Source organism: Botrytis byssoidea (assembly GCF_014898295.1).
Source record: "Botrytis byssoidea strain MUCL 94 chromosome Unknown BBYS_008, whole genome shotgun sequence".
Lineage (NCBI taxonomy): Eukaryota > Fungi > Ascomycota > Leotiomycetes > Helotiales > Sclerotiniaceae > Botrytis > Botrytis byssoidea.
In genome coordinates this window covers 725,863-749,262 of record NW_024065849.1, presented here as the reverse complement: position 1 = coordinate 749,262, position 23,400 = coordinate 725,863, and the positions used below count along the sequence as shown (strand labels likewise).

The 23,400-nt window shown below is 42.2% G+C and overlaps 9 protein-coding genes across 9 annotated transcripts; 3 read left to right on the top strand and 6 right to left on the bottom strand.

The window, feature by feature from the left end:
- Positions 1-130: 130 nt before the first annotated feature.
- On the top strand, positions 131-1,037 carry EAE97_004835 (uncharacterized protein; the record flags this gene model as incomplete). The annotated part of the gene is made up of 2 exons (XM_038875347.1): positions 131-346; positions 399-1,037. Exons 1-2 carry the CDS (start codon positions 293-295, stop codon positions 1,035-1,037), a joined length of 693 nt encoding a protein of 230 aa, XP_038733704.1. The 5' UTR covers positions 131-292.
- A 2,413-nt stretch (positions 1,038-3,450) lies between these two features.
- EAE97_004834 (uncharacterized protein) lies at positions 3,451-3,750 on the bottom strand (the record flags this gene model as incomplete). Its single annotated transcript, XM_038875346.1, has 1 exon — positions 3,451-3,750. One exon carries the CDS (start codon positions 3,748-3,750, stop codon positions 3,451-3,453), a length of 300 nt encoding a protein of 99 aa, XP_038733703.1.
- A 2,223-nt stretch (positions 3,751-5,973) lies between these two features.
- Positions 5,974-6,636, bottom strand: EAE97_004833 (uncharacterized protein; the record flags this gene model as incomplete). The annotated part of the gene is made up of 1 exon (XM_038875345.1): positions 5,974-6,636. The coding sequence occupies one exon, from the start codon at positions 6,634-6,636 to the stop codon at positions 5,974-5,976; it is 663 nt and encodes a 220-aa protein (XP_038733702.1).
- Positions 6,637-7,315: 679 nt separating this feature from the next.
- On the bottom strand, positions 7,316-7,668 carry EAE97_004832 (uncharacterized protein; the record flags this gene model as incomplete). Its single annotated transcript, XM_038875344.1, has 2 exons — positions 7,316-7,400; positions 7,475-7,668. 2 exons carry the CDS (start codon positions 7,666-7,668, stop codon positions 7,316-7,318), a joined length of 279 nt encoding a protein of 92 aa, XP_038733701.1.
- A 1,214-nt stretch (positions 7,669-8,882) lies between these two features.
- Positions 8,883-10,132, top strand: EAE97_004831 (uncharacterized protein; the record flags this gene model as incomplete). The annotated part of the gene is made up of 4 exons (XM_038875343.1): positions 8,883-9,080; positions 9,140-9,230; positions 9,292-9,687; positions 9,741-10,132. The coding sequence occupies 4 exons, from the start codon at positions 8,883-8,885 to the stop codon at positions 10,130-10,132; spliced, it is 1,077 nt and encodes a 358-aa protein (XP_038733700.1).
- Positions 10,133-11,016: 884 nt separating this feature from the next.
- EAE97_004830 (uncharacterized protein) lies at positions 11,017-12,730 on the bottom strand (the record flags this gene model as incomplete). Its single annotated transcript, XM_038875342.1, has 2 exons — positions 11,017-12,218; positions 12,363-12,730. The coding sequence occupies 2 exons, from the start codon at positions 12,728-12,730 to the stop codon at positions 11,342-11,344; spliced, it is 1,245 nt and encodes a 414-aa protein (XP_038733699.1). The 3' UTR covers positions 11,017-11,341.
- Positions 12,731-13,772: 1,042 nt separating this feature from the next.
- On the bottom strand, positions 13,773-15,313 carry EAE97_004829 (uncharacterized protein; the record flags this gene model as incomplete). The annotated part of the gene is made up of 2 exons (XM_038875341.1): positions 13,773-14,389; positions 14,479-15,313. 2 exons carry the CDS (start codon positions 15,311-15,313, stop codon positions 13,773-13,775), a joined length of 1,452 nt encoding a protein of 483 aa, XP_038733698.1.
- Positions 15,314-15,767: 454 nt separating this feature from the next.
- Positions 15,768-18,499, top strand: EAE97_004828 (uncharacterized protein; the record flags this gene model as incomplete). The annotated part of the gene is made up of 4 exons (XM_038875340.1): positions 15,768-16,046; positions 16,207-16,441; positions 16,527-17,628; positions 17,683-18,499. The coding sequence occupies 4 exons, from the start codon at positions 15,768-15,770 to the stop codon at positions 18,497-18,499; spliced, it is 2,433 nt and encodes an 810-aa protein (XP_038733697.1).
- A 566-nt stretch (positions 18,500-19,065) lies between these two features.
- Positions 19,066-22,823, bottom strand: EAE97_004827 (uncharacterized protein; the record flags this gene model as incomplete). Its single annotated transcript, XM_038875339.1, has 10 exons — positions 19,066-19,170; positions 19,238-19,602; positions 19,669-19,694; positions 19,756-20,065; positions 20,125-20,267; positions 20,332-20,436; positions 20,787-20,893; positions 21,215-22,078; positions 22,290-22,578; positions 22,663-22,823. The coding sequence occupies 10 exons, from the start codon at positions 22,821-22,823 to the stop codon at positions 19,066-19,068; spliced, it is 2,475 nt and encodes an 824-aa protein (XP_038733696.1).
- Between the last annotated feature and the right edge of the window lie 577 nt (positions 22,824-23,400).

Sequence of the window (23,400 nt, the reverse complement as noted above, 5' to 3'; positions counted from 1 at the left end):
GTGTGACTCGAATACAATTTTTTTACCAGATGACTGTGTGTTAGAATAGACACCTAGATAGAGTCAGCAGAGAACTAAATCTTTTGACTCTTCTCCTAATCATGTATGAATCCGCCAGATCAAACATTCATATCTCACAGTATGCGAGCCAGAACTAACTTGTTGATGTTCTTACCCTTACCCCCCACAGTCTGGAAACCAAATCAAATCCCAAACCAACAAAGTTTCCAGGCCTGACTTAAAACTAAGACCCAAGACCATAATTTAATACATAACAATCAACAGGCCAACCATGCAAGTTCCTCAGGAAGAAACCTTTCAGTGCTCTCGAAGACACATTCAAAAAGTAAGTCACCATTGCCTTTTCCGCACATTTATCACTAAAATTTATTGAACAGAAAGTAGAAGCTTACACTGACTACTGTATTCGTGGCTGTCCTGAATATTGCGGATGCTACCGCCACACTTCTGAGAGTGGTCGCAAAACCCAAAAGCTTGCAAGGCGCGAAAGAATAGTGTCTGAAATGGAGATAAAAGTGACCAGAGAGAAAGATCGACTTGCTGATAGGAGCACGTTTCTTGAACATTGGAACAATATGATCTCATTAAGAAGTGCTGTGGTCTCATCAAGAGAGGCTTTACTTGAAAAAGCGAAAGAAGAGTTCGAGAGAAAGAAAAATGAGCTTCTTGCGCCCAAAAGTTGGTTCGAAGAGATCGCAGAGTGGTCCGAAAATACATCGCAATGTGCTCAAGACGGCTCATCGTATGGCTCTTATGGAAGTAAGCCCCGTTCTAATAGTAATGGCTCGCTTCAACCAACCCGTGCGCTGGATTCGGGAGAGAGACCACGTCACCGCCGTTCATTTCATGGTGACCGTCCAACGCAACCGCATGAAGAACCAAGTCGTGCGAGAAGATCTAGTTCTGCCAGTTATCATCATCGCCAAGATTCGAATCAACCTGCTATACGGATAACACCTCCAGGAATTTATGCAAACTCAATACCGAATGACTGGGGTAATAATTATGAGTATTGAACTCTACCCAATAACATTTTCTCGCTACGACAACCTGCATTATTTCAACACACTTAAGTGATGTTTTCGGGTTTACTTTTTCTTGGAAGGATAGTATGAAGGATATGAAGGATATGATATTAGAGCTTTTTAATACATGTGCTGAGATTGGGAGTCAGCGAGACTTTATTAACACATTCAAAGTCATAATGCGAGGGTGATGATGAGGATAAGTGTACAAACACTTTCATGAATGCGGCCAAATATTTCGAGGTAAGCTTGACTTAAAATACATTGCAAGTAGTAATATGTGTCAGGCCACGGGGTTAAATTCATGGAATTCGATGATCAAAATAATACTTACATTTGTGCGGGTTTCCAAGAGGCTTGTCGGTTTTTCGTCATTCTATCCAAATTTGGAGAGAACGAACGGAAGCAACTTTCTTATTGGATTGATAGTTGAGAGCTGTGCGTCTCTGTGTTCTCACACTCTTTCTGTGCCCTTTTCCTTGCTCCTGACCAGACCAAATCGAAATCAGGATCTATTCATACTTTTCGAGATGATGAAAGACACAGTGGGTAAATAAAATGATGACACGGTGATTATGACTAGGTCCCTGGGTAAATTGTAACGCCCAGGGTCTCGGCGCCATTCCACCACTTACACAGACAGAATTACATTTCAAGAATCGTTTAGATCGATGATCCTCAAATGCTAATTATCAAGAAAGAAAAACAAGAAAGCGTGTGGTAGACTTGTTTTAAACCTTTTGGCTTTCGAGAAAAGAGATACAGATCGGATATGATAATTCATGAGTGGCCCGAGACTTGATTTTGGTGAATTCGAGAGAATGGGAAGATTCTCAACTACAGAAATAGAGATTTGCTTTATCAATGCTAATCTGGCGGTAATGCGAGTCAATAAATAGTCTCATACCGGAGGGATATTTTAGTAGTCTGTCTACACTCTTGCTTCTCCGGTTGTACTTCTCCTAGACATACACCACGAATAGTCCCACGAGCCGTCTGTTACAGAAGTCTTCACAGCGTTATCAAAAGAAAGATGACAAAGATGCCCGGGCTCACGATAAGGCCAATCATATTTACCAAGGATGCTAGATTTTTTCTCGGTTTCTGGAACTTCATTTTTATTAGTGAAGGCGGAAACATCGGGTGAAGACTTGCGGATTTAGACGAGAATAGTTTGAAGAAGGCGTTCCCACTATTTTTGTACTAAGCTGGAAACTTGACTTCTAAATTCGAGAGAGATTGAGAATATGTTTAGCATTGGTGATTAGCGACGGAAGAGATATTATATATGCCAGGGACTCATTGTTTGCGATTGGATGACTAAAGGGGTAAGTCTCATTTCACTTTAAGCACGCAAATTGGGCGAGGAGGGGAATTATCATATAGAATGCAGAGAAGTATATTTTTGGTGTTTTTCCGTTGCGTATTTTTTTAAAAGAAAGAGTTAAGAAAGCTTGAGAGAAGCAATGGAAGAGACTCCACTCACCAGAAGTAGTCAGGTGGATCCTACGGATTTCAGAACTTACCGCCAGCCTGGATTCTCAACTACTTGTCCTGATACTTTATAAGCTTAATGAACTGACTCTGGCGGCGAGAACGCTTCTGTTCCTTAAGACAATAACTGCAAACTTTTTTATTATTATCGCCAAGCCAAAATATAATTTTTGGAACTTTGAATGTAGAGCCTGCCCTTACGGCTGCGAATTCATTGTGGGAACTCTCCACTCTGAACATCTTGCGAAAATACTCCGTCCAGCTATCTCGATTCACCTGCGAGTTAAACAGGTGGAAAAGCATGCAGTCAAAGTGTTGAAGAATTAACTCGTCCTGGTCTTGGAAAATGAAGTTTTCGAAAATGATAGGTATCATTTTAGAAATATCATCCTTTTCGACTGAACAAACTGCGACCAACAATGTGATAGGGGTGTTATTCGAAGTCTCTTGATAGCCCAAGGGTGGATCAAAAGGTTCTCAACTTGTTCGTCTATCCTACGGCGCCAAGGTGAAGTCTCCGAAGGTAAAGGTATATTGTACAGAAGAAGATCACGTTTCCATTCGTGATCATGATCCACGGGAGTGTTTATGAGCCTATCAAAATCGAAGATGTCTTGATCCGGATTGAAAAGAATGGACAGCTCCAGAGGACGCGAAGGCCATTCTGCGCGAAGTTTCTTGAAGCTGAGAGTTGCCTGGTCTATGCAGTAAAAACTGGAGGCGCTTGAGGGCTCAGACTTCTCAAAGAAACTTGCCGGCAAATACCGAGGATAAAGATTAATGTTTTCAGATATGAAAACAATGTTTTGATAATACCTAGCTATTTCATTTCTACTCTCAAAACAGGCCCAGAATGAGCGGGCATGCTATGATATGGTACAATATTAAGGGGATAAAGAGGTCGTGGAATTCAGGATCTAAATCCGTCATATCCATATTCCCCAGATAACATACAATTGCTATCTTGAATTGCACGTGGAAGAATGGTGAACTCCCAGATCATTCGCCTAGTCTGTAGTGGAAGCTTGGGAAAGAGATGGAATTCTGTGAGAGCTTGAGATGATGGTGTGATAACTTGAGACTGCTCAGGGGCGTAGCTTTCAGTCTCAACTTCGACATCTATTTCTATGTTTGCCAAATCTCTCCAAGCATCCATAAATAGCTTACGCTCGCTTATCTGGCGTTTGCGACTGACTTTGAATGAATTCATCTTGTTTGATGGATGTTGATTTTGTTGACTTGGATGTGTCGTAATGTACGAATAGAAGTCTTGCTTAGGGTTGAATGAGCTTGTAGTGAATTGTGTGGCTAAGTGATTTTGTATGGCCATGATTCACATGGAAAAACATTGCTTTTATATTCCGTCGAGGTATTTGTCGCATCGTTATTTTCGAGGTGTGCGATTCCTGTACCAATTGATTTGCGGTTTACTTTAGCCGATACTTGGTACTTTGAGGAACGAAGCAACCGTGAGCACAAAGCCATCGGTCAAGGCAAAGTTGTCATTTTGAACAAAGAAAGAACAATTACCCATGGTAAACGTAGAACAACAGCGTTAAACAGTAACTTTCCAACAGTAACTCTTCAACAGTTGTTCTCTTTCTTTATTTAACCTACTATGCTCCAGGAATGCCGCTGAGAATCGAAACTAGGCGAGACAAAGAGTGGCTGATACGTCCATCAGCCAGCTATCAGTTGACTTCCGCTTCTCAGCCAATTCGCTGGAAAAGCACCATAATTTTCGCTCACTCACTGATGAGCTTCCGAGTAGTAGAAATCTGAATCTTAAGCGGCGGTGAATTTGCGGGAAAATGAAAATGGACTTTTGCTTCTCTGGTAATTTTAAGAGTTTTTCATGTGGATTTCTCTGCGAAATGGCCTGTGAAGAACAAATTTCGCACTTCAGTGCCCCTCAACATCACACCTTTTTTGAGATTTCTGAGATAGTCGATTAGCTACTAATTGATGTAGAAAGGTACGACCTACCGATGATTTTAGATGAAAGCTTCCGCTACTAGCCTAGATGGAAAGATGCCCGCCAGCGCTGTCAATTAACCCACTGGTAAATCGCTCTCGCGATAAGAAGAGGCACAATAGGGCTAGTGAAGATGATAATAAAGAATGAACAAACAATCGACAAAGAGTGTCAATTCGGTAGAGCAGGCAGAAATCGAAGGGATATTCAATGAAATGAGTGGCAAAAAGATGGAACTTTGAATGTCTTGAGTGAGGCAATAGAGTAGCTTGCTAGATGGGTAAAAGGTCAGATATCACAAAAGACGATTGGAAGCACCAGGCTGTCATATCAGCGGAGGTTTACATAGATATGAGCTTGTTGAGACACATTCAAAAGAAAGAGCTGGAAATTAGGTTATGCATTGATTGGGTGATGGATGGTGTTGTGGCCCACAATTTAGTCTGATCTCCGTCCGGCGTCGAGGGGTTCTTGTCAAAATCAACAATGCTGAGCATCATTAGACTGTATGAGAGGATATGTATATATTGTCTACAAGAACAGGATTAATTTGGTGGACGATGACGAGAGAGACGTGTGATTGTTGGCGTGTACAGATTCTCCTCATTCCCCGAGGTTGAAGAGAGGATAATGAATAAAAACAGCTAGAAAATGAGAAACTCGAAGTTGATCGAAACAGTAAGAAATTGGAAACGATAATTGGAGCTTTATGTGGTATTATCATATTGACTTCAGAAGATGTAAGTTTCCTTCGAAAATGAATCACAATTGATCGTCGTCTATTTCTACCAGGAAAAGAAAGGATAGACCACGTCTGAGAGGAGAGATGAGAGGAGAAAAGTCTAGAAACGCGGGTGACGAGCCAAGTGCGCCGATGGAGTTGAAAGAATCGGCTATAATGGATTGAATTCTGCGCGGAGTCCAGTTTATAGTGATCAAGCCGACTTTTGAATTTACTGGAATGGAACAACTTTACCATGTGTTCTGAGCCAGTATTGATCCTCCAGAGAACAATAATTTACTCGGATAATCCTTCCAAATTTGGCCTTGCAAAGAGGTCGATTTGGGATAGACTTACTTTTCGATTGACAATCTGACAGTATTCGTGAGTGGATGCATGTTATGGCAAAGACTTCGCGCTCCATACATTTCGAGTTAGAATTTCCTGCATCCTGTTCACATCTTACCATGCAGTTTCTACTTATGTGCAGTACCAGCATTACTTCATATCAGGATCACTAAGTTTTGATACACAGGAGGAAAAAATCAAGGGGAAAGAAAAGATTATGATAATAAAAAAGGAAACTAATAGATTCAATGAAGCCAAGGAAATAGTAGAAAGAAATACTTAGAGCCAAGGAAATAGTAAGGAAAGATGCTCAAGGTCGAAACACAGGTTGATAGATCGGGGATTTGAAATATGAGACACAATTAAAAGATGGAACTACCCTCTTCTAACTAATGTCCCAACAATCTTCCTAGCCGTCTTCGTCTGACCTCTGCATTGCAATCACTGCATCTGTCAGGTCCTGTGCGCTGGGTGTAAGCAATAACTCTGGGAATCCTGACTTCAGGATGTCGTCGATTTTCCTCTCGGAAAAACCCCACTACTTGTTTACGTACATATGTACAATATTCAGTGGAGAACAATTTGTGGCCTGCAGCCGTGGAGTGACAAGCAGGATCTTCGATGGTACAGTGGGTCAGATTATGAAAAGGAAAAGGTTCCTCGTGATCTTGATGCCATGCTCTGAGATATTGTATGAGGGGCATGTTGAGTCGTGCACCCTGGCTGAAACCAGGAATGATTTTGGATGGCATCGTGATGGATTCAAGTTGATGCACGCTCTCACCGAGGGCTTCGACTGTATCGGTCGGATATCTTGCGTAAAGTCTGAAATCGAATGGATCTGTCAATTCTTTATCTTCTGGTGCCAGAATATCACCCCAGATAGACTGTTGAATATCATCATTTTGGGTGACGAAAAGACTCAGCTCTTGCTCGCAGACCTCGTCGACTTGGTTTTCATCTTGGCGCTGTAATGACATTCGGAACAGGCCTTGAAATAAATCAGTGGTGATTCGCTCCTCTTCGCGTTCTTTAAATATTCTGGAAGACATCTTGTGATAAATGCAGGTTAATCTTATTTTTAGTAGATTGCTAGTTGGATGTAAAAATGTCGACTTGATTAACTCCTAAACTGTATTCTCAAGTATCTATTTGATATTTCAAAAGTCAAATATGAGATCTAGGGATACGGTATTATCTATATTTCTAGGGCGAGGGTTGTTTCTTACTTGTTCAGAGATTAAAATCGGGCTTGACCTTGAGTAGGACAAAGAATACTTTCTGCGTACACATTCAAACATTGCTAACAACTCAAGGCCACTCATTTTCAAGTCGTCGGTATTGTCTTGGTCTATTGAAGACTGCTGAGTATCCATGTATCATTCCCTCCACTATCAAATGACAGGTAGCACAAACGAAGCCAGTCGTCCAAACTCTCACAAAACAGTGTCTGAACAAAACTTCTTTTCGAACTTACTGGCTCAACTACTGTAATCAGATGCATCCATTACGTTATTTTGCTGAAGATCCACAGGTCTTGCCTATAGAACAACAGGTATCTCTTTGCGATGTATCAGACAAATCAAACAGTAAGGAAGGTATTTCTTCATGCCGGGCTGGTTTCGATGGCCTAAAGACTAGTTTACTTCCTGTGTTGTATACCTGCGGGACCATATCTGCCAATACTTCGAAGCCAGTTCTGACGTCCTGAATATGTGTTCTACAAGGAGATCAAGGAGAAAGAAGAGCGACTTTTTCTGTATATAAATACAATGCGTTTGGAAGCAACCCATTTTTTCTTTCCCAGAACACCCCTCTGAACATACCGCAGAAAAGAAAAGATTGATCCATCAATCATGTCAGATAACTTTGAACCAGATATTGACTCACTCTGCGAAGCTTTCGCAAAGTTGACAATAAGGGATATGTTTAACGCCTTCTCGAGGCTTCCAGATGAACTTCAACTTATGATCTGGAAAGAGGCCATCGCAGCGCCTGTTGTCCAAGATGTGACTTGGTTGTTGACCCACAAAAATGAGATTGAGATTCCCGAGGTACTTCTTGGTATTAACAGGCTGAGCCATGATGAAGCCAAGAAAGTCTACAAGAGATTGACGCGCCTTAACAATCGAGCGATCTTCTTTAACACCCAACAAGACTCGGTATTATTGAAAGGCTCTATCAATTTATATACAGCATCGTTATTCACGGACAAGACTGTTGTCAATTCTGTCCAAAGCTCTGCCAGAATTTGCGACGTTAGAGCACCCTTGATCGATATAGATAGATATTTGGAACTTGATCCAGGTGATTGGGTCATTTTTCCATTCTGTCATCTGCAGACTTTCGTAGTTCAAGACCTGCAATGTTCGCGAAATCATCGATTGCAAGATATCACGGAGCAAATGCTCTGTAAAGCACGCCTCAGGCGATTCTTTGTGAAGCAAAATCGTAAATATCGTAGAATTATGGTTCCCGAGATCATAATCAGAGTTCCCCCACAAGGAGAAGAGTTGTGCTACGAATGCGAGGTGTTAGATGAATGGTTGGCCATGGACCACGCGTCAAGAAACCTTGCGATCGTCAGCATCATTGAAGGAAACCAAGAAACGTAGAGCATGCGCCCAGCAGATTTTTTTTTGTATAATTTGTGAGGTCATTCAAGTACACCAAGTCCCCCCACCCCTGCCTAGGTGGTCAATCAGATAGATAGGTAATCAAAGTAGCTGTACAACAGCTAACAAATGAAAGAAAATTCAAAGAAAATCCATTGACTAAATCGTAAAGTGTATCGTGATACTAGTGACTATGCGATATATCGTACCTATAGCTTACCTAATCAGTAAACATGTGACTGCTGCTCTCTCTCTCCTCAAACTATCAACATCAAACATCAAATAGCACCTCTTGATGCATGACTTTCAACATGCCTTCCAATGTTAACCCAGGTACTTATGCTCCATTAACGTTCTGTAAGGACTAAAAGGATGGCGATGAAATTCAACACATGCCGAATTACTAATATTCAGGGTCCTCATCACAGTGCTTGCACCACACCATAAGCTTAACCTACGCGAAATTTCGACCCACCAGTCTGAGCTTACCTACCTCTTGGCACCGTTTCTTTGACCCTTAATTGTTACCTCGTTGTTCCTTACAGACGTAACAAACCTGACCAACCAAACAATTTCAATTGCAGGAGGATAGATTGAGGGCAGAAATCAATGGTGTAATCCTGTACTATGAGTGCGGCACCCATTATCCATCGAAGAAGAAGAACACACCCCGCGGAAAGCCGATGACGATGAATGGTTATTCGAAGGGCAAAGAAAAGGAGAAGGACCGATATTTACCTGCGAGGAGAAGGGGAGGAGAATCGGGGAAATGGCTCGATGTGGTGGCATACGGAAGTTCTAGCGCCCTGTTGGCTTTGATTCTGAAATATGCTATCTCAGGTCAATACTGGAATTTGAACTTCTTCTTACTGGCGCTTCAGGTATGTTGGTTTGACAAAAGCTTCGTGCCTTGCGCATACTGACATTGGGATTTCAATAGTCAGGAACTGCTCTCGCAGTGATATGGTTATTGAAAAGGGGCGGGTATCTCAAGGAATTAGCAGGGCTAGAGTTCCAAAAACTGAAGACTTGTATGCGTTGCGCGATCTGAACCAATTGGGGATTGCAGATGCTAACCAGAATTCCATACAGGGCTTCCACTAGCTGTACTACTCCTCGTCTCAAATTACATATCTTACAAAGCGCTTCAATGTCTTTCATTACCTACGTACATACTCCTTTCTACTACGACCATTTTCACGGTCCCCTACGTCGACAGCATTCTGTTCGGGTCACCGATTCCTCCGTTCGCATTTAAATCCTATCTCCTAATTTTCTCCGGCATAATAATCTCAGTCATTGCGGAAAACGCGCAGGCAGAAGCCAGCTATGGAGACCGCCGACTCGAACAAACATTGGAACCTCAAGACCCTGTCATGATATTATTTCTTGGATATATTTTCATGCTCATACATCTGTTATTGTACAGCACATATGAAGCATGGAAGGCAAAGATTGTGCCGAATCTCAAATTTGGTCAATGGGATAGTATGTCTTCTCTCATTGCAAGAACTCAGGGACGGCTGACTGACATTTCTTAGTTTTCCTATATAATCATGTGCTTATATTTATCATCGCGTCAGCGCTCTCCTTCTTCATCGAGGATTTCTCTGACGAGAACATGAACGATTGCTTCCCATCTTCGATACGGACATCGACTATCTGGGCTATAATTTATACCTGCTTCGGAACCTTCCCTGTAATATTCTATTCCGCCGCAATTGTTCGAAAGTCATCGTCAAGTTTCCATGCGATTGTTGAAGCTTCAAGTAAAATGGCAATAGCCTTGCTAGGAATGTACATGTATTCGAATCCAATAAACGTGGGCAGTGTATCCGCTATAGTGATAGGATGCTCAGGCGGTATTTTGGGGGCGTGGTTAGAAGGAAAACAGCAGCAGGATGCGAAGGAAAAACGGGTGTTACCTGTTTGAAAAAGAGCCTTTTGAAATAGGCCGCTGTACAAGAATTATTTTCGACAAATGGGAAGAGGGAGCCAGGCGTTAGAGCACGGTGTTGGGTGCGGCTTGTATACTTTTAGTACAAAACCGCTGATTATATTACTTACATATTGTATAGAAATCACAAACAGAAACGATTGGAAACGGCCAAGTTACTCATATCTTTAGCGCTATGTGAGAAACTGTGTATAAAGGTTGGAGATTTGTAAGTATCAGCTAGGTATTTACTCTGTACGATAATGAATGTATATTTAATACCATTCGCATTTGATGCCTTGCTTTGTCCTAAGATGATTGGACAACTATTTTTATAGCTGATAGGGAGTTGAATCACAAAGTTCCAAAAGAAGAAAAGAATGCTGGATTCCATTTATTGCTCGCCCACATATGAGAACACGACTTTCAGTTAGACAATTAGTAAAAGTCCTACTTGAGTGGTGAAGCACCTCCTCTATTACCTTTCCTTTTCAGTTTTCATCACATAATCACCAGTACCTCACCGAGAGTGTTCTTAAGTCGTCGATGAAGTTAGGTTTCTTGAAACGGGCTCGAGAGATATTTCGTTTGTCTTTTTTCTTACTTGATGAGGGGTTTCGGCTGCATGGATCGTTTCTATAAACAAAGTGGTTTGAGGTTCGAAGGTTTATGGTTGGCATGCAGTTCGCTGTTGCTATGTTATGATTTTGAAGATTACAATCAGGAAAGGATTACTAGGAGGGTTGTACCTTTTGCTAGTTCTTGAAAAGCTTACCATTCTTCTTCTATGCATTTTTCATCTGATTGCAGTGTACTTGTGAGCTCTCCCTGAGTTTGTGGGAGGTAATGAGGTACTTGAGGTGCCGGGGTGTCATTCTATTACCTCGTAATTACAACTATATTCACGATGCAAAGGAACAATATATTCTGCCAATCACACAGATGTATATATAAATTCTCCGTATCTATATAACCGTCCCTCCACTTCAAACATAACCAAGACGAAAACACAAAGCAACGCTGAATCCCACGAGACGACAACACACGATAGCGCAAAACATTTTCGCGGTATAGTCGATCTCAGTCCAATACGCCAATCCCAATGGTGGCGTAACAGCACTTCCATTGTTCGATTACTATCTCCTTAGATAAACTCGATGTGATAAGCGCACCAAACGCCATGGGGTATCCAAATCGAACAAACAATCATGCAACCGTACCGGGCATTTCTGCCTTACTTTCCTCCACCGGAATCTCTGTAGTAGCAGCCGCAGCTGGCTTGTCGTTTTTTAAAGCATCAACCTCGAAACTTTCCATGGGTCGCAAGCCCCATCGGTTGAAGACAACAGAGTCTACTCCCCATCCAACGGCAGGTGTTGTTAACATTTTCTCGCCGGTGAATACGGCGTTGGCACCAGCCATGAAACATAAGACTTGTTGTTCTTCGCTCAGTTCTCCTCTTCCGGCAGCCAAGCGTACAATGGTTTTTGGCATGACAATTCGAGCTGTTGCTACCATTCTCAACATGTTTTCAAATTCTACCTTCTTGTTTCCTTCCAGTGGAGTTCCCTTGATGGCCACCAACATGTTCACGGGAAACGATTCCGGATGCGAAGGTAACGTAGCCACCGTCTCCAAAAGTCCAATATGATCACTCTTATTTTCACCCAGCCCCAGAATCCCCCCGGTACAAACATTGATACCTGCCTCCCTCACGTTCTTGATTGTGTTCAATCTCTCATCATAACTCCTTGTTGTGATGACTTTTGGGTAGAAATCTCTGGATGTATCCACGTTATGATTATAAGCAGTCAAACCTGCTTCCTTGAGTTCCTGAGCTTGCTCCGCGTCAATCATTCCAAGAGTAACGCATACTTCCATGCCCATGCCACGAATTTCGCTAACCATTGTTTTAACATTTTTGAGATTGGTTTTACGACCACGCATATCACGCCACGCGGCGCCCATACAGAAACGAGTGCTGCCATTGTCCTTAGCGATGCGGGCAGCGGCGAGGACGGATTCAACGGATATCATTTTGGAAGCTTTGAGACCGGTTTGATAGCGTGATGATTGGGCGCAGCTGGGTGTGAGGTGTTAGCATTATCGTCTGATAAATAACAGAAGACAAAAGCAAGAAAAGGAAATCTGTACATCTACGTGCACAGTGTAGAACAAAACGACGACGATAACAGATATATAACCACAGAGAACAGAGCAGACTCACTAAGAACAATCCTCGGAACAACCACCCGTTTTGATATTCAACAGTGTACACATCTGAATAGCTCCAGGTATGTGAAATCTTCTATGCAAACTTCCTGCTCCCCAACATAACTCCATCAATGGTTTGTCATAAATCGTCTTGATTTCTTCTCGCGTCCAGTTAGTGCGAGGTTCAGTTGCATTGAGAGCTTCTTGGTAAACATCCTTTTGAGATGTAACAGTGTTTTCTGTAGCTTGAGGAGGAACAGATGATACAGTGCCGTAGCTTTTCGAGTTCAGGGCTTGAAGACGGAGGGGAGGAGAAATGGAAGGGAGCTTGTGGGTGTTGGAGCGGAGGGGACGGAAGAGGGTGGCCCGGAGAGTTGCCATGATGTTGGAGTGAAGTAGAGATCTAATGTGGAGAGACACACTCTTCACCTCCTTCTATGAAGCAGGTATAGTAACGCGAATTAAAGAAAAATAAACCAAAATCTCTGATAAATATCTACAGCTTCCAAATCAAGCTACTGTCCAATGAATCCATCGCCATTACTACCTAATATCTAGCTGAACCGAATCGTGACTCAACGAGAGACAAAAAGGAAGGAGACAAGTCAAACGTGGAAACCAAGCTAAGTGAGGGGTTTATTTACACAACTCATTCATGTAACCCCAGATGATCCAGCGGGGCAGCTCAACAAATTATATATCCGGGAACTGTCCACTTATCAATTGTCTCATCTGATTGGCGGGGAAAAGCGAGAAATTCCCCGCTGTCACGACGTGAAGGTGGATCGGCCCGTGCAGAAGCTTGGGCTGACTGATCCTTGGCATTGCCGAGGTAAGAAATGGAGAAGATCTTCCGGATATCGCATCGGCGTTTGTAGTAGCACCGAGAAGGTAAACTTTGTTATATTGTTGGGAATTTGTTGGATAGCTGTTGTGTTTGATTGATGTTTCTTCATCAAATGGAAGCCAAAGTAGTGCAAAAGAGTCAGATCTCTTAGCAACAAAATTACAGTGCCAGAGAGAAAATACTAAGCGAGAATGCAGTACAGTACCAGTAACAATCATGTGTGAGATCCGAGGCTAAAGTTCGAAGTAAAAGTATTGGCGTTGAGACCCCGAGTGACAACTGCGAGATAGCAAGTCTTGGAACTTTGGCTATCCGTTGGTCCATCTTATTAATCATCCCGTTGAAGAAGCTCACAGATTTCTTGGAACGTTTTAGACCTCAAGGTATTCTCCGCTTCAAAGTTGTGTTATCCATTAGTTTCGTTTCGGAGAATATTATTTGGTTTGATAGCTGATTCCAGATCATACTTGGCTACATCCTCGGTTTCTCTTGGTTTGCTTTGCTGTATTGTGATTTTATATTGTTGTGTGAAGATCTTAATTTGAGTTTACGATGTGGCTTCTTCATGCGGCGGACCTATAGCTTTGCTCTTTCTGTTGGAGTCTTCCCTTTAAAACTTGCACCTACATCGGCGCTATTGATCCTCTGAACATCCTGTGTGGAACTAGATATTGGAGGAGAAAAGGTCACCAAAGTTTCATCCACCTGGCCCTTTACTCTCTTTTCCATGACCTCAATCCACTCTTTGACACACTGCACCAATCCCTCAACCTCCTCAAATGTATTACCAGCATGTAAACAGACCCTGACTCTTTCACTTCCCTTTTTGACTGTTGGACTCATTATTGCCCGCACGTTGTAGCCTGCTTTTTGACAAAAAGCAGCTAGATCCTTGGGCTCAGGTGTCTGAAGAGAAAATATGGGCGTCCAGTTTAGATCCTCGGTGTATGGCTTGGGGTTTTGATGCTGCGGTCTGAGGTAGAGAGAATGAGGTAACTGGGAGAGTAAAGATGTGAAATGATGAGAGAGAGAACGAACATGAGATTGAAGGGGGGCGGTAGAGGAAGACAAAAGAAGAGAATAAGAGGCGGCGATCAGAAGGAGAGAGGGTGTAGAGAGAGAGGTGCTGTAAATGAGAGGGCGTGCGTAGTTGAGGAGATAGTGACGCGCTAATGGTGTGGTTAGAATGATAGCTATTTGTTATTTTAGTATGTTCATAATCCGGTTGCGAGATAGAGTGTACAGTGAGAAACTCAATGAAAAGGAGAGATGAGGAACATACCACCATTTCCCGCAAGTGCCTTACCAAAAGTATGCAACCTCGCAAATATCTTTTCCTCCAGTCCTAGTTCAGAAACCAGTCCCCGCCCATTTGGCCCATAAACACCAGTCGAATGTGCTTCATCTACCACAATATATCCTCTTCCTCCTTCAGTAACTCCCCCTAACCCAAAGATATCCTCGACAGTGTCTACCACGGCGCGCAGAGGACATAAATCTCCATCCATACTATACAAGCTTTCCACCGCCACGAATACATTTCTCCCCTCTTTCTCTCGTTTCACTGCATCTAGAATTCTCCGTAAATCACAAACATTGTTATGTTCAAAGGCAATAAAGATCCTAGAACGTGACCCTCTCATGCCTTCATGCACACTAGCGTGGATTTGTTCATCGTAAACGATAACATCTTCTTTTTGAGGAACACAGGCAAAAAATGCAGAATTAGCATCAAATCCTGAGTTGAAAAGAAGAGCACCAGAGCCAAGATGCGGAGAGCGATGAAAGGTAGAAATCTGAGATTCAAGATCAAGTGCGAGGGGAGAATTCCCGGTTAGAAGACGGGACCCTGTACTACCTAAAGTTGGCGGGTTTGGTTTTGAAGATGGTGATGAATCCACGCGTGCTGGAGGTGATAAATGAGATCGGAGAAGTGAGAGATACTCATTATGTAGAAGTGTAGATGTGGAAAGTGAGAGAAAATCGTTAGATGAGAAGTCGATTGGTGTAATACCAGATGTAGTTTGTATAGTAGATGGTAACGATAAATTTCGGAGTGAGGATTTCAGTGCTCGGCGTTTGAGTGCCGAGGTCATGGATTCTTCGAGTGTAGGCATTTTGGTCTGCTATGAGATAAATGTGTAGTGTATGATTAGAACTGTGGTGACATTGTACAGATGGATACATGTAAAGAGATAATATGATTTGATTCGTGAGTCATCTCTCGACTCGGGTCCAGTATTCAAAAATTGTTGAAGTCTTGCCGAGAGCTCGGTTTGCATTAGCTGGTGACATGCTGCTTCCAGAAACGATACATTAGCAGAATTGGTGAATGCGTGCCAGCATGGATATTTCCCGCAGATCACATTAGCATGGTTTGAAGCTGTTGTGGAGATGATTCAGGGGTAAGTGTGAAAGTTGGCCAATCGGATAAATATTTATTAGTCATTCATGCAAGCGACCCCACTATGCTCTACGCACCCCTCATTGTTCGAATCTCAATCAGTGATTGACTCAACTCCGAGCTTTTTTTACTTGTTCAACTGTTTCCTTTCCCTCCCTTTGGTCAAAATGTATAAACCACCACCCTCTCTCCTTTCACGTTCGCTTCCTGTCTATCATCTAACGGCATCCAATACATCTTTGGGGAAAACTATCTTCTCAACACTTCTCTGTCGACAACTGCTCGCCAAAAAGCAAATCCCATATTATTTGAAGCCGGTTTCAACAGGACCATTGAGTGAAGCTGATGATGTACATATTGAAAAATTTGCAAAAGGATCGAAAATAGCATGCTTGTTTAGATATGGTGAAGCTGTCAGCCCGCACATAGCGGCAAGGGGCGTGAAGGTGTGTTTGACAACTTTCATTTATAACTAGGAGAGACTTCATCTTGGCTCTGTTTCCAAACTTTCGATGTTCTGTGTTCAAATAGCATTGTCCGGTTATGACAATGGGAAAGAATATATGATCGAAGAACCTTCCTTCGCTAACTTGGAAACACGTGCAGCCGCCAAATGATCACGAGATTGTTACTGCAATCTCAGATCAAGTTAAAAAATGGACAAAAAGTAATGAAAGGACAGGAGAAGGCATGATCATAGTGGAAGGTGCTGGTGGTGTACATTCGCCAACACCTTCGGGTACAAGTCAAGTAGATGCACTGAGACCTTTGAGGACGCCAGTGTTTCTCGTTGGTGATCCGAAATTAGGCGGAATTTCTGCAACGATTAGTGCTTGGGAGAGTATGTGAGAATTCCTGCTCGGATAAAATCTGAAGGAAATCGTAAAATATCTCTGGTTAATTGTGCTGGACTAATGCTGAGATAGGTTTACATCTTAGAGGATATGACATAGACTCCGTCTTGATATTCCAGGAAGAGAAGTATGGAAATTATGCGTACCTATCTAAGTACTTTCAAGAAAGAGGCATAAATACAACAATTGTCCCGCCCCCACCAAATCAATTACCAAATTTACAGGAAGATGAAGAATCTATGTCTTCTTACTACTCAAGTGTTGCTCAATCCGGCGAGATTGAAGCTCTACTAGAAGCTTCCCATCAACGAAACATATCACGAATTGAGGATCTGGAACAGATGGCCACAAAAGCTCACGAAAAAATCTGGTATCCATTCACTCAAATGAAGCATCTCTCAGCGGATAAAATACTTCCTATAGATTCTGCATTTGGAGATTATTTCCAAACTCTGTCAACCCAAAACAAATCCAAATCTGGAGAGCCAGCTCGAGAAAATCTCCTTACGCCCACATTGGATGGTTCAGGGTCTTGGTGGACCCAAGGCTTGGGCCACGGAAACCCTGCTCTCTCCTTAGCCGCAGCATATGCATCAGGTCGTTATGGGCACTGTATCTTCGCTTCCACTGTCCATGCCCCTTCTCTGAAACTCGCTGAGCATCTCCTCACTAACCTCAAAAATCCGCGTCTTTCGCGAGTTTTCTACTCTGACAATGGTAGTACCGGCATGGAAGTTGCTGTCAAAATGGCCTTGACTGCTGCTAGTAAGCATTATAGTTGGGGAAACGATGCCGAAAAGAGTAGAGAGGTGGGAATCATCGGACTAAAAGGCAGTTACCACGGAGATACTATCGGAGCTATGGATTTAAGTGAAGGAAGCGTTTATAATGAAAAAGTACATTGGTACAAAGGAAGAGGATTATGGTTTGACGTACCAAAAGTCTGGATGAAGGATGGAAAATGGGTAGTTTATGATGAAACCGGCCAGAATACCGAGGAGATATTTGATGAATTAGGAAGTGTGTTCAGTTCTCAGAGAGATAGTAGCAAGCTGAGGAAGAAGTATGAAGAACATATTTTGGCTGAACTTCGAAAGGCCAATGAACAGGGGATGAAATTCGGTGCCTTGGTTTTGGAGCCAATCATGCTTGGGGCAGGTGGCATGTTGTTCTGGTAAGTCCCATACATCTAGCTCTTTTCCAAACTTCGTTCTGACAAAAATTAAAGCGATCCCCTTTTCCAACGCACCCTAACAAATGTCATCCGCAACATTCCTGAACAACTACTGGGTGAAGCCAATCCTCCTCCCGAAGGTTACAAGCCCTCTTCAAACCAATGGACCGGACTTCCCGTCATCCACGACGAGGTATTCACAGGTCTCTACCGTCTCGGACACTTCAGTCCCTCTACACTCTTACACACTCACCCGGATATCTCAGTTCATGCCAAGCTATTGACGGGGGGTTTACTACCCCTTTGCGCAACCGTCGCTAGCGAGAGCATCTACGAAGCATTCCTTGGCGATGAAAAAAGCGAAGCACTTCTACACGGACATAGTTATACCGGTCATGCCGTCGGTTGCGAAGTTGCACGTGTAGGTCTCGAAACCATGGACAAATTGAACAGCGATAAGAATGGCGCATGGGAGGGATTTAGAAATGACTGGAATTCCGAAGCTGGAGAACTCGTCTCTAAATCTGCATCAAAGATAGAAAATGCAAGTGAGAATAATCAGGTCTGGAGTATATGGAGCAAATCCTTCGTCAACTCCATCTCTCACCTGGAGTCGGTAGATGGAGTGATCGCTTTGGGTAGTGTATTAGCTATTACCTTCAAGGATGAGCAAGGAGGAGGCTATACGTCAAGAGTCACAGAAACAGTGAGAGAAAGTATGTTGGATGGTAAGGCTGCGGGAATAGATGGGGAATGGAATATTCATGCGAGGATATTGGGAAATGTGGTGTATCTTATGGGAAGTCAGGTCATGACTACGGAGCAGGTGAAGAGCATTCAAGATAGATTGGGAGGAATATTGGAGTTGTGAGTTCAGGAGGAGCAAAGTCAAATGGGTATAGTGTACCTAATTGAAAGATCAAATAAAACTATTAAATATAGATATAGATATATTGAAGAGTTTTATTGATGAAATATATATGAAACTCCAGTGCTAGGTGAGATACTGTTTCCGAATCATTCCTGGTGAACAACGCAACCCTTAAATTATATAGTGCGAGCTGAATCTTGATATTATGCGCCGAGAGCACTCGTAAGAGAGACCGATTGAACGACTATTTAGATCGACTCATAACATTTTAGTCATGTAGACTCTAGTGGATATTGATCTGTGGAACACAGGACTCAGATATTCTAAGAGAGGATATGTCTTTGGAATAAGTGTGAGATTTGATGTAGTTCGGCGATACACCACAACCCAAACATCACATTTTCCTTGCTCGCCTGACGAAGAATACCTATGAGCTATTATAAGTTATGGTCAGGATAAAATTGCAAAAAAAATATTCAATTTTGTCTCGGAGATATCCAGAGACCATTGGTAAAAGATGAATATCTAAAACTTGCACATACACTGCATATATTCAAGTTGAAGAATTAACTGAAGTCTGGTGTACGCTTAGCCAGATCAAGTTGTGGTAATGGCAATGATTTCTTGGGCTTTGAGGTTTGAAGTTTTAGGCGATGAGTAACAACACCATACTGTATCTGATTATTACAATTGGACCTGCGAGTATAACATATTCCTCAAGAGCCTTTGATCGCAAACAAAGTGTGTATCGAGCTCAATGTTCACTACGCTACCCAAATCCTCAAATGTGCCTTCTATCATATCATTACTTATGATTTTGAAGTTGGTGACTTGGCTGGTTTCCATTCGAAAGGCAATAATTGCAGCATCAACTGCCGCTTGTGCATTAAGTGAAGTTGTTCCTACCTCAACTTGATACATCAAGTCCAGTGAGTCCCAGCCCTGCAGGTAAATGAAAGCAGAGAAGGCGAAGTTTCTGTCGTGATAGGTGCTATCATAGGAAATATCTCTGCAGTCCTCTGCTGAAGTCTCGAAGCAGTTAGGAATTCGCTTCATCATTGAGATTAGAGTGGGAGTTTGAAGTGCCGCATTAATTAGGAGCACTATTCGGTCATTAGTCACTGTACAAAGGATATAACCTCAGACTCTTACCTTTCGTTATATTGTACATTTGATGACTTCCGATCCAAGAGGGCTGTGCATCAATTATATCCCAGCTATCATTGCAGACAATATCTGGGCAGCACTTGACTCACCAGTCTAATCTAATGCTTGTGTGTAATGGATTCGTAACTCCTGGCTCGCAAAAATTGCGTACGCTAGCAGCGAATAGACCTCCAAACATTGCGATTTGTAAATAGGGTAACATTTCAGTACTCTCGTCATAAAATGCGCGATTATAATGTTGTAAATGAATGAAAACAAGTGAACTGAGAGTAGACTTCCGATCAAATAGGTCGCGAATTTCGTCGGGGGTCAGCTTTCCTCTTTTCTTGCAGAGCTCAAACAGTCCAAGAATTCCCTCTGTTCTGAAGGATTCATGAAATTCAACACGATTTTCTGGCGCTGCGAAACGCAGATAGAGTCAGTGTAGACTGGCAGTCATATAGATTTGAGTCACATACTCTGAATAGCCCATTCGCCAATTTGACGCGCAACACCAGCGATGAGGAAATGAGGCTTGGGCTCAAATATCTCCAGAGAAGAAGCAGCAGCCAGCTCAAATAGCAATCCAGGTAGCGGAGGATGTTCAGCGTAGATATTGTGCCTGCACATACTACGAATCAGTCTTCTCCAATATTCTTCTGCAACGATCACATCTCAGGTGAAACTTACAAAGTTTTACAACTGGACGAAAGGTGAATGAAATATTCACAACATGAATAACGTAATAATGTGTAAAGAGATATGGTTCTTGTGGTACTGGAGCAGGGGAGCTAGCCCCAATCAGTATTAGTAAGAGCTCCCATCCTCATAGCCAGCTATTACAAATGATTTCAGTCAACCTTCGGATGAACTCATATCCTAGCTCATGCTTACCGCTTTATTCTGTAGAAAATGATACTTAGAACATGTTGGCACAAAAAACATCACTCTCGAACCGACTGCGCTCCTTTGGATGCGCGAATCAGACACAATTCTATGTGAACATGATCATCAAAGCTCTCATAGTAGTATCATATACTGCGAAGCTTCAAACTGAGGACATGTTAGAAGACTCACATAGAAAAATAAACAACCAAAACTCCATCTGCGCAAGCCTTCTAATCGATCATCTCAGACTCACCTACATAGCATAGCGGCATCCTTCGTCAGCGATATCGGCAAGAACATAACTTGGAGATAAGAAATTTCCTCATTAGATACCGATGATACAAGGCTCATTTGCCAAAACTACCCGTAACATCATCTAAGTGGGATATAGTGAAAATCTATAACAACTTGTTCAATGAAGAAGATATTGAAAATAGTATCCATGTGCTGAATGATACATTAGAAACTAGAATCTTCTGCTGTCTCATTATAAGATATCTACGCTTTGTCACACAAGTGACTATGAAAATCAGAAAACTGTAGCCTTTCAACCGAGATATCTCTACCAACTCTTCGCCTTTTCAAATGCCAATCAAAAAAAATCACCAAAGAATCTCAATCCTTCGGCCAAAGACATCTATCCCTCATCTTCCCCTGTTCCATCCTCATACTCCTTCTCACCACGGCCATCAACCCCAATGGCACCAAAAGATCCTCTCCCAATCCCGGCTCAGTAACTTTAACCCCATGATCAATCCATGTATACTCCCTCCTCTTCACACAAACTTCCAATCCCTTTTGTCCACTATACCCAAAACTTGCAGTTCTCATAACTTCTCCCCCACTGCTTTCTTTACTCCAAGTATTCCAAGTTTTCCGAATCTTGTCAGTTGGCCTTCGGAAAACCCTCATGAAGCTTTGATACACACAATGTTTTTCAAAGAGTCCCCACATAGGAATATGTAGATCTAATTCGGGGAATGTAAGCTCTAGGTTCTTGGTATCGGTGTCTGTCCATGTTCCATGGCGTACTTCATGAAGATTTTGGATTGCAATCCCGAAATTAGGAACTAGATGAGAGGTCTTTTTTGAGTCGTAGATTTCCCCTGATTTGAGGCGGTCGAACAAGACACCGCCCCTGTAAAAAGAAGAACTGGGATCTTGAGAGTCAATGACTATAGTTCCCTCTTTCATACGCCAAGAGCGGTACAAGAGATCGAAATCCATATGTAGCGGTTTATCGCCGAAAATCCCCATGATGCGCCAGAATTGGTCGAATGGCTTACTGTTCGATGACTTAGGGCTGCGTGGAGCTGTATTATTCATTCTAGTGATGTTGAAAAGATCAATGCCAGATTTGTAGGATTCATAGTCTTTCCAGGAGGGATATGGGTATAGGCCAGGAGTTTGAGTGTATAAATGGTTGTTGTGGATTCTTGCTTCGTATGTTGTTCTGTTGTGAAGACCAAAGTAATCAACAGATGGGTCAGATAGTTCGATACGTGTGTCGAAGCCATCGCATGTAGTATCCATTTGACGTTTCCACTGAAGGCCTGGTCCCAAGAATAGTCGGCGGGTGCGTCAGTTGTAGAAAAAAAAAAGAAAAGAAACGAATTGGTACTTACACAGTTGGAATTAAAAAGACAAAAATAATGAATGTGATACACAATATAAGAAGAACCACCTTTGTAGCGATGATTTTTGTCTTTCTCCATGAGATAGAATATGATGTAGGCACCCGTCTCGATGTACTTACACCTAAATAGATTCCGAAACACTTATTGATGCTATGTAGATTGAAGCCCCAGAAAATCGAATTCAACAGAAAGAGAGTAGCAGCGGCTACAAAACAAAGACCTTGCTCGTGCTTACGAAGCTCCGCTTCTGTGAATTTTTGGTTTTCGAGTGGTGTTGTAAATTGCCGAATACGATTTACAGTCCAGATATTGGCAAAGGAATTGATTATAAGGATAGTTGTGAGAAACCAGGGATTTTTTTGGAGCTTGGCAATTGGATCAACAAGTTTTTTCTGAATCTTATTTGATCTGATAATTCAATTTAGCTAATGACTTTTTGAGAAAGGAGACGACTTTGAAGTTCAGAATGATCTTATACGAAGAGATACATACGCTCCATCTTCAATCTCACGTGACATTTGATCGGCCCTTGGAGAATTCAAAGATGTTCCAGTGGCATCTACTGTGTCAAGTTCTATTGATTGTCTTGGTGATTGTGGAGCTTGTGGTGTCTCCTGAAGATGACTCGTCATATATTTTGAAAGTCTTGACATCTTGAGAAACGGCGATTTGCCATTTCGAATTGATAATGTAACGATAGTCCTTCTAATTTTTCCAGATACGCAAAAATGAAATATTTATACATGAATTTGAGCGATTGATATAGCGATTGTAAAGAAATTGGTGGTCAAAGATTGGATTCGGGGAGAATTGAAAGGATAAATAGGAATGAACAAGTGATTAAGCGAGGAAAGTGCGAGGATTGAGGATCATCTGAAGATTTGTGACTGAAAACAGCAAGTAGACATTGACTGAAAATCATATATTAGTACGTGGATCAGTCCTGACTAAACGATGTTTTGTTCTTGCTTTCCGGATTTTGCAAGCCTTTGCTTCCTTTTTAATCACTTAGGAAGGACTTTAGTACGAGACTAGAGGCGGTAAAATTGTATGCATAATTTCAACGAGGTAGACTTTGAGACCGTATCTTCTATTGTTCTGAAATCGTCCAGGGACACACACATTACGCTATACAGTCACATAGTTGGACTTTACGTATTCATCACTAGTACTGGGTTGAAGATTGAATAAATTGAGGAGAATGTGACATATCAGTATGTAAATGGAAGG